Source organism: Salmo salar, chromosome 21, assembly GCF_965601325.2.
Source record: "Salmo salar chromosome 21, fSalSal1, whole genome shotgun sequence".
Lineage (NCBI taxonomy): Eukaryota > Metazoa > Chordata > Actinopteri > Salmoniformes > Salmonidae > Salmo > Salmo salar.
Genome location: NC_138311.1, coordinates 24,866,431 through 24,876,648, shown reverse-complemented (window position 1 = coordinate 24,876,648; position 10,218 = coordinate 24,866,431). Strand labels below are relative to the sequence as shown.

Genomic DNA, 10,218 nt, shown 5'->3' with positions numbered 1-10,218 from the left:
CTTGTCCCGAAGCCACTTCTGCGTTGTCTTGGCTATGTGCATAGGGTCATTGTCCTGTTGGAAGGTGAACCTTTGCCCCAGTCTGAAGTCCTGAGCGCTCTGGAGCAGGTTTTCATCAAGGAACTCTTTCTTCTTTGCTCCTTTCATCTTTCCCTCGATCGTGACTAGTCACCCAGTCCCTGCCACTGAAAAACATCCCCACAGCATGATGCTGCCAAAGCATGCTTCACTGTAGGGATGGTATTGGCCAAGTGATGAGTGGTGCCTGGTTTGCTCCAGATGTGACGCTTGGCATTCAGGCCAAAGAGTTCAGTATTGCTTTCATCAGACCAGAGAATCTTGCTTCTCATGGTCTGAGAGTTCTTTAGGTGCCTTTTGACAAACTCCAAGCGAGCTGTCATGTGCCTTTTACTGACGAGTTTCTTCTGTCTGGCCCCTCTACCATAAAGGCCTGATTGGTGGAGTGCGGCAGAGATGGTTGTCCTTCTGGAAGGTTCTCCCATCTCAACAGAGGAACACTGGAGCTCTGTCAGAGTCACCATCAGGTTCTTGGTCACCTCCCTGACCAAGGCCCTTCTCCCCCGATTGCTCAGTTTGGCTGGGCGGCCAGCTCTTGGAAGAGTCTTGGTGGTTTCAAACTTCTTCAATTTAATAATGATGGAGACTACTGTGTTCTTGGGGACCTTCAATGCTGCAGAAATGTTGTGGTACTCTTCCCTAGATCTGTGCCTTGACACTATCCTGTCTCGGAACTCTACAGACAATTCCTTCGACCTCATGGCTTGGTTTTTGCTCTGACAGGCTGTCAACTGTGGGACCTTATATAGACAAGTGTGTGCCTTCCCAAACCATGTACAATCAATTGAATTTATCACAGGTGGACTTCAAACAAGTTGTAGAAACATCTCAAGGATGATCAATGGAAACAGGATGAACATGAGCTCAATTTCAAGACTCATAGCAAAGGGTCTGAATTCTTATGTAAATAAGGTATTTCTGTTAATTATTTGTAATATATTTGAAATAAATTCTAAAAACCTTTTATCGCTTTGTCATTATAGGGTATTGTGTGTAGATTGATGAGGATTTTTTTTTATTTAATCCATTTTTGAATATGGCTGCAACATAACAAAACGTTGAAAAGTGAAGGAGTCTGAATACTTTCCGAATGCACTTTATCTCAGAGAAAATACATATCACATGTGGCTTTCCACAAGGTTCAATTTGGGTCCGGTACATGGCAGCATTATCAGAAAGCACAGTATAGATTTTCGCTGCTACACAGACGATACACGACTTTAAATTTCTGTGTCACCAGAGGATTTTAGCTCCACAGATAAATTATTACACTGTATTAGTGATTTAAATAGTTAGATGGCTCACAACTTCCTCCAGCTAAATCAAGACAAGAGAAAATGTGGCCGGACATAATAATTCACAGGCAATAAAGATAAAACACCAGGTAAAAAACCTAGGTGTCAATTTAGATGACACCTTGACTACTGTAATGCTCTCCTGTCTGGTCTAACCAAAAAAGCCATTGGTCAACTGCAAGACATACACAATGCTGCTGCACAGGTACTGACAAAGACCAGATGGAGAGCACCCATTACACTGGCTTTAATAGTTTACAGTTTAGTCATTTAGCAGACGCTCTTATCCAGAGCGACTTACAGTAGTGAATACATACATTTCATTTTCATTCCATGCATTTTTTTTTGATCGAACCCACAACCCTGGCGTTGCACACAGCATGCTGGTGTTGCAAACACCATGCTCTACCAACTGAGCCACAGGGAAGGTCTCTGCACTGGCTGCCTGTGAGTTTTACAATTAATTTAAAGATAATTGTATTGGTTTTTAAATCAATCCATGATTGTGCACCCCAATAGATGTCAGACATGCTTTTAAGTTATGTACCCAGTAGGTCCCTCAGGTCCTCTGGCACTGGCCTTTTAACTATCCCAAAACCTAGGACTAAGAGGCATGGAGAGGCATAGCCTGCCAGAGAACCTGAGCAGGGCTGACACTGTGGACATTTTTAAAGAGAACTTAAAACACACCTTTTCAGCTTTGCTTTTTAGTCGCTCAGTTTTTGTTATTCTTTAGTTTTTTTTATCCTGTTATATTTGTTGTGTAGTAAATATTTAAGTTTTCATTTGAATTGTTTTTATATATATTTTCCCTGTAAAGCACATTGTGTTGCATTCCATGTCTGAAATTTTCTGTATAAATAAAGCTTGATTTGATTTGATTTGGTCACTTCAAGACTTGTTCATTGTATACTTGTTAAATCTAATACATTTAGCACTTTATATAATTTTTGCTCTCTATGTAATTGTATCTGTTCAAGCTGTTTGGATTGTTGATTGCTGTAACACGGGGCACCATTGAAAAAAAGACCATGGTCTCAATTGGGATTCCCTGTATAAATAAAGTTTAAATACAAATATCTAAAGTAGCATCTTTTCATCTCGGAACAGATTAAGTGCTCTTGAGGCGTGTAATCAACTGTGAGAATGCACTGCCGTCTCGCTCTCTCTCTATCCCCTCTCTCTCCATCTTTCCTTCTGTCTTTCATCTCTCTGTTATATTGCCATATTTATTCTCTCCATCGGGCCACTTGCGGGCATTTAGCAGTGGGTGGATTTTATCCAACAAGAGATGGAGGGACGGTGAAATGGGGGAGGGCAGCCTGGTAGCAGAAAAGCTATGTTTCTTCAGAACGGTCTCTACTCATTCCTGTCACATGGATTTATACCAGAGAGTCATTTCACTAAGGCACTGGAGGAAATAGACTAGTAAGTAAGTGTTGAAGTGATGGTTTGATATTTGGATTGTTCCACAAATAATGTGCAAGAAAACATAAAAGCTTTTTTTCCCATAACTCAGTGGAGACCAAAGGGATTTCCAGAGTTAGACATCTCTGAGACCGAGTGTGTATGTGAGTCGCAACAGCCCCTCTCACACACAGACAATGTAATGTCACAGACATTTTCAGGTAACAGAAGGGATGGGGCGGGGCCCTTGTTGCTGTGGAACTGATGACCTGTTTGCCTCAGTAACAGTCAGTTACACTTTCGATGCAAGGTCTTGTAGGAGAATCCACAGCCATTTCCCAAGGAATAGTTCATATAGAAGTTTCCTTTGTAAAACTTGAGGCAGTGATATGTTCACACACACACACACACACACACCACACACACACACACACACACACACACACACACACACACACACACACACACACACACACACACACACACACACACACACACACACCCACACACACACACACACACACACCACACTAACAAAATATGACCTCCATATTAATTGGTTGATGAGATCCATAATGTTGATACAGTGATCCTGTCTTCCAGGTTGTCACCTTCCTGTCTGAGAGCTGCGTAGCTGTTGAGAAGGGCTCCGTGAAACAGGGTACATTTAAGGGGGAAAGGAACCACTTGGTGCACCATGATGGAGTGCTGAATACCAGAGTATTCTCCAAGCCAGTCCTCCACACCACCCGCAGAGCGAGAGAAACGGTTGAAACCATAGCAACAGTCGTGTCCTGTGAGTGAGCTCTTTTGAAGATGCCACACTTTCATCTGGATTACATTCTGTAGTGGAGCTGCACCAGCAGATGAGATTTTGTTGCATTGTGTTAACCAGAGAACAGACTCTAGTTGAGTCTCTGTGACAAACTGATGAGCCATACCCTTGCTCCTACCCAATCACTAGCTTCATTCCTGATTGTGTGGGATTGCCCAATATAGAAAACAACAACAACTCTGATAATGCTACAAGTATGGACTTAAGTTATAACATCAAATAAAATTGTATTTGTCACATGCTTCGTAGACAACAGGTGTAGACCAACAGTGAAATGCTTACTTCTGGGTTTATTTCCAATAATCCAGATAAGATAAAAAATGTAATAAAAATAGTGACTTGAGGAATAAATACAGAGTGAATAACAAATAAAAATAAAGAGTAAAAATGACATAGTTATATTTGGGGAGTATAAAATAACAAGACTATATACGGGGAGTACCAGTACCGAGTTGATGTGCAGGGGTACAAGGTATTTGTCCACAGCCCATAGCACTACTATTAATTCACATTGGACAAGACCATAGCGAACGTCGGCTGTGCGCAGTAGATCACCTGCTGGGTGTCGATGAACAGTGGCTATTCAACAAGTCGGTGCAGTCTGTTTTGTTCTTAAGGAACTATATTGCACTCAAATGTTTCTGGTATGCAGGATTTGTTCCTACATGTTTCTTACGTGTTTCATTTTGCTCCTGTTTCAGACCTTGCCATGAATGAGGAGACCAGGACTTGTGACTGACCGAGGAAGCTCTGACAACACCTCAGACGAAAGAACAATGATGCTTATCCAGGGTCGGCCTGACTGGTAGACTGGTAACCATTGCCATGGCGTTTTGCAACGGCAGCCTGCTGGCTAGGTGTGCCCCCCTGATGGAGCCGGACGAGGAGGAAGGGGTGGTGATTTCACCACCGCCGTCGCCGCCAGGGGTTGGGGCTACTAGTCCCCTCATGCCTGTCACCCTGCGTGTGATGCTGGCCGCCATCATGATCTTCATGATCACCATTGGTTTCCTGGGCAACGCTATCGTCTGTCTGATTGTCTACCAGAAGCCCGCCATGCGTTCCGCCATCAACCTGCTCCTCGCCACACTGGCATTCTCTGACATCATGCTCTCGCTGCTCTGCATGCCCTTCACTGCCGTTACCATGGTTACTGCCGACTGGCACTTCGGAGGAGGGTTCTGCCGTGCTTCCGTTATGCTCTACTGGCTCTTCGTCCTGGAAGGCGTGTACATCCTCCTCATCATCAGCGTAGACCGCTTTCTAATCATCGTTCAGAGGCAGGATAAGCTGACGCCGCACCGCGCCAAGCTGCTCATTGTCGCTTCCTGGGCGCTGTCCCTCTGCGTGGCACTCCCGTCTGTGATCGGCTGGCGGGCGGGCACGGTGGGTGTGATGGGCATTGGGGAGGCCTGGGCGCCACAGTGCGTGCTGGGCTACAGTGAGTCGCTGTCCGATCGTAGCTACACGGTGCTGCTGGTTGTGGCTGTGTTCTTTGTGCCGTTCGGCATTATGCTCTACTCCTACCTGTGCATCCTCAACACGGTGCGCCGCAACGCCCTACGCATCCACAACCACACCTACGACCAGGCCAGCCTTCCGGCCCTCAACCAGGTCAGCAAGCTGGGCCTTACCGGCCTGCAACGGCCTCCCCAGGTCAATGTGGACATGAGCTTCAAGACCCGTGCCTTCACCACCATCCTCATCCTCTTCATCGGCTTCTCTGTGTGCTGGCTACCCCACACCGTTGTCAGTCTGCTGGCCGTGTTCAGCCAAAGGTTCTACTTCAGCCCGGCTTTTTACCCGGTCAGTGTGGGGGCACTCTGGCTCAGCTACCTGAAGACAGTGTTTAACCCTGTCATCTACTGCTGGAGGATCAGGAAGTTCCGGGAGGCGTGTCTGGAATTTATGCCCAAGAGCTGCAGGCTGTGTCCCAGGTTACCGGGCCGGAGCCGCAGGAGGGTGAGGCCCAGTAACATCTACGTGTGCAGCGAGATCCAGTCGGCTGTGTGAGGAACTAACACTCCCTCTGAGAACACTTTCTGGTAACAGTGTAAAGCAGTGTTCACCAACCCTGGTCTTGAAGAGCAAAAGGGTGCTCCACTGGTGTGAAGGACATGCTATACCTGCTATATGATTTGTTAAGACATCAACATGTCCGCAGCATAGACAGCTTGCTGCTGAAACATTGCTGTCTTCTGATTTTTTGGGGGGCATCTGAGTAAGAGCAATCAGGACAGTACATTCTTGTGTTTTGTCTAAAGTGCTGTGGACACTGGACAGCCGTGAACAGAAGAACCCTCTGTCTTTTTTTGACTGTCTTTTTATGCCTTCTCCGAAAAAGACATGAAGAGAGTAAAAAGGATGCACAACCAGGAACAGAGTTTTCTATTGAACCATTTCCCTGGTGTATAATTGGCTGAGTACTGTTGGTGATCGTTTACCCAGGTGGCTCTTTTATATGTCTGATACTGAAAGTAAATGAAAAGGTTGGATAAAACTTGCAATGGAATGTTGATCAATATAAAAACGGTTGTTTCAGTGAATTAATAATCGATTTAATGAATTAACTAACAAACCAATGAACACGTGTGTTGACATCTACTATGCAGATGAAGCATATAGCCTGAGTATAAATTAAAGATATCAAATCATGGAAACACAGTTATAACTGTTGTATGTTGTGTACATACACTGTAATAGCATTGTACCTTCCTAATACTGGAACAAAAATATTGTCTGTTGGGCATGCTGGTTGACAAAGGTTGAACCTGTTGTCGAACACAGACCGTGTTAAGCAGTCCCCTGCCTCTACAATGTCAATGGTTGTTTTGCTGGGATACTAAAGACCTCTACTGATTGTAGGTTGCGGAGTGTATTTATGTGTGTGAAACCCGTATCTGACCCATATCAGTCTGTGCTGTATGTAATTCATCTCCATCTGTACAGTAGTTAAACTATTTACTGAGAGTAGTTCTAGGCCATGCCATGTCAACTCATACACTTTGCGTAAAGTGTGATTATCTCAATTATGCTGCCTTAGTTGAAAGAAAAAACATACGTACTATGTATACATCATGTACTGGATGTACATATCCATGCCCAGGTAGTAGGCACAGATCTAGCATCAGCTTGCCTTACCCAAACTCATAGTCATAATAACCTTAGGATAGTACTTAAATAGATCACGAAACAGGCCTTAGATCTGTGTGAAGGGACCTTGCTTACTTTTTTCAGCGGCTCCTTTCCATCGTCCACACTGAGCTGCGAGAATTGACTGAGAGAAAACACCTCTACGAATCTTTGTTCGATTTTTATAACAGAGCAGAAAAAAAGTATCTATAAAATCATGTTTATCACTGGTTTAGATAAATTGAAGGACACATAGACAAAGTGGAAGGACATAAGCAGGACATAAGCAAAGGAAGCCACTATAGTTGATTGAGACGTAGCCCATTTTAGCCTCCTCCTTAGTCTCCTTACCTTGATGATTGGTGGGCTTCGAGGGGAGAGCAAAGATGGCGGATGGCAAGATGACGCGAGACAGAGCGTGAGGTGCAAACTTTACAAACAGACGTCTGCAAAATACAAGCCGATGTCGTAACGTTGGTATCATTAATGTGGCGACTGCTGTTTATCGAATAATGAACTGTGTTTATAATTACATGATTAAATTAATTAGGCAACCGCTAACTTAGTAACCTGGGGCACCATGGAAAAAGTTTGTTTAATGAGTTACCATTTCCCAAATTAACTCAAAGAATATCAGAATATCGATTTCATAGCAGTCGATAATTAATTAGTTTCCTAATCAGTCTCATCCTGAACGTTGCATACTTCCTAAATCTGCACAAACCCGGGTCTCACTAAATCATTCCGTACCACACCAATTGAGTTGATTATTTATTTACTAACAAGCTAAATGATAATATAAGACACACATCCACACGATGTCAGTGTCCTTTCTCTTAGTGGTCTGTTCCCTTGCACTCGTTCTGTGAGAGTGGACTTCTGAGGAGGCTAATCAGCCGTCTCAACACTCCCAGCTTGGGTAGGAGGGCCGTGTAGACAACCGATGATTTGAAGAGAATAACTATCTGGTTCTTCTTGAATTCCCCTTCTTAAATACAGTAATCAAGTGTAGCCTTGATTGTTAAGAGGTTCCTTTGTCCTCTTTCTAGTGTTGCGTTTGGGGTCGCGACTATCTTAGATCACGCTGCAGCTGTGGTTCGTTTAAGTCTAATATGTAAATTCTTAACTCACATGTTTTACTCCCCGTGGTCACAAAGGGGTTTTTCTGTCTTTATGGCAAGTTCTTTGGGGTGTATCTAGTTACGAAGCAAGGTATCACAATGTACTATGATCTCGTTAGACAACTAAAATCATAGTTCATTGTTACAAAAACATTCTCTTTGATCTGGATATTTTCTACACATCGCACAGTACGTAAACATCATCTACAGATTATGAAAGCTCTTCAAGTTACAAAGTTTTTGTTATAACGTTGTCATTTAACTTTTAATAACATAACAAAAACGACATTCATTTTCAAATTCCATCTATCATTGTTTCCACCATTTTGGCTGATGAAATATAATGTCCCAAAGTCCATTTATTGCATGTTACCGTTCTGAGGTAGATTCTCCATAGGCCCACCATACATTCCAATCCTCCACACTGAGAGGACAAAGGATTCGTCTGCTGCCTTAAGATTTACAATGGGCGTGAGGTGTCATAACCCCCCCATCAATCCCTCTATACCTCCCGCCCTCTGCGGGAGTGAGAGATGTCTCTGTAGGACTGTGATCCACGGTAACCTGACACGAACAGGCCAGTCATGACACCGAGTACTTTCTCCTTGTCAAGTAACGGAGAGATAATTACATGTTTCTCTCTTGAAAACCCTGACCAGTCGACGGATAGTGAAATCTCAGAAATTCAACCTGACAAGTGAAGAGGAAGAACCTGCGCCGACAGGTGAGGTGTAGGCTTATGAGCTTCACCCTAATGATCAGGAAAATTCCTGAGATGACTCTGGCCCAGTGGGAGTACGATTCATGGAGAAAGTGGATCCATGTCTTTTGGCTGATCCGTTTGAGGTATAAGGTTGGATGAAGAAGGAATTGGGTTCTGTCAGTTCGGGCAAAGTATTCCGATTTTCAGATTGTTGATTTTTTGTCTGTCTGCTGCCCTGAGGGAGAGGGTGCTGTGCGTTTCACAACTCAGGACAAACGCTGTGTCCTGCTTTGCTCTCCTGAGCAGAGTGCCACTGAAAGGAGTGATAACTGGGGTGGCTTTGAGTGTTGAGGTGAATCGACTGAAGTTGAGGATCACCGGTGTCTGTGATGCACGCCGTTCAGTGCATCTCATACCTGGTGGCGAGTGCGAGACTGAAGAAACCCTGTCTGTCCTTCTGAGTTTTGATGCAGACTGTTTGCCAGATAAAGTCATGAGAGCTTTTGTTTCAAACCCACTATGGTATTTCAGGTGCCAAGTTTATGGTCAATTTGCAGCAGTATGTTGGAGGGAGATTCGGTGTAAATAATGTGCAGGAGGGCATGGGACAAAGGAGTGTGTACACTCTCAGAAAAAAGGCTTCCGAAAGGGTTCTTCGGCTGTCCCCGTAGGAGAATCCTTTTTGGTTTGAGGTAGAACTCTTTCGGGTTCCTTGTAGAACCCACTGTGGAAAGGGTTCTACCTGGAACCCAAAAGGGTTCTAATCAAATCAAATCAAATGTTATTGGTCACATACACATGGTTAGCAGATGTTGTTGTGAGTGTAGCGTAATACTTAAGTTTCTAGATCCAACAGTGCAGCAGTACCTAACAGGTAATATCTACAGTTCCACAACAAACCTAACACACACAATCTTGTAAAGGAATGGGATAAGAATATATAAATATAAAATATATGGATGAGCAGTGACAGAGCGGCTAAGATGCAATAGACAGTAAAGAATAGATAGTGAAGGATACAGTATACAGTATATACATATGAGATGAGTAATACGAAAGAAACTCAGCAAAAAAATAAACGTCCCTTTTTCAGGACCCTGTCTTTCAAAGATAATTCGTAAAAATCCAAATAACTTCACAGATCTTCAGTGTAAAGGGTTTAAACACTATTTCCCATGCTTGTTCAATAAACCATAAACAATTAATGTACATGCACCTGTGGAACGGTCGTTAAGACACTAACAGCTTACAGATGGTAGGCAATTAAGGTCACAGTTATGAAAACGTAGGACACTAAAGAGGCCTTTTACTGACTCTGAAAAACAACAAAAGAAAGATGCCCAGGGTCCCTGCTCATCTGCGTGAACGTGCCTTAGGCATGCTGCAAGAAGGCATGAGGACTGCAGATTTGGCCAGGGCAATAAATTGCAATGTCTGAACTGTGAGACGCCTAAGACAGCGCTACAGGGAGACAGGACAATCATCCTCGCAGTGGCAGACCACGTGTAACAAACCTGCACAGGATCGGTACATCCGAACATCACACCTGCGGGACAGGTACAGGATGGCAACAACAACTGCCCGAGTTACACCAGGAACGCACAATCCCTCCATCAGTGCTCAGACTGTCCGCAATAGGCTGAGAGA

The 10,218-nt window shown here is 43.9% G+C and overlaps 1 protein-coding gene across 1 annotated transcript; it reads left to right on the top strand.

The window, feature by feature from the left end:
- Positions 1–3,957: 3,957 nt before the first annotated feature.
- Positions 3,958–6,744, top strand: LOC106581986 (high-affinity lysophosphatidic acid receptor-like). Its single transcript, XM_014164600.3, has one exon. It carries the CDS (start codon positions 4,441–4,443, stop codon positions 5,626–5,628), a length of 1,188 nt encoding a protein of 395 aa, XP_014020075.1. The 5' UTR covers positions 3,958–4,440; the 3' UTR covers positions 5,629–6,744.
- The last annotated feature ends 3,474 nt before the right edge of the window (positions 6,745–10,218 follow it).

Coding starts and splice junctions, on each gene's coding strand:
- LOC106581986 (XM_014164600.3), top strand. CDS start 4,441: ATGGCGTTTTGCAACGGCAGCCTGCTGGCTAGGTGTGCCCCCCTGATG.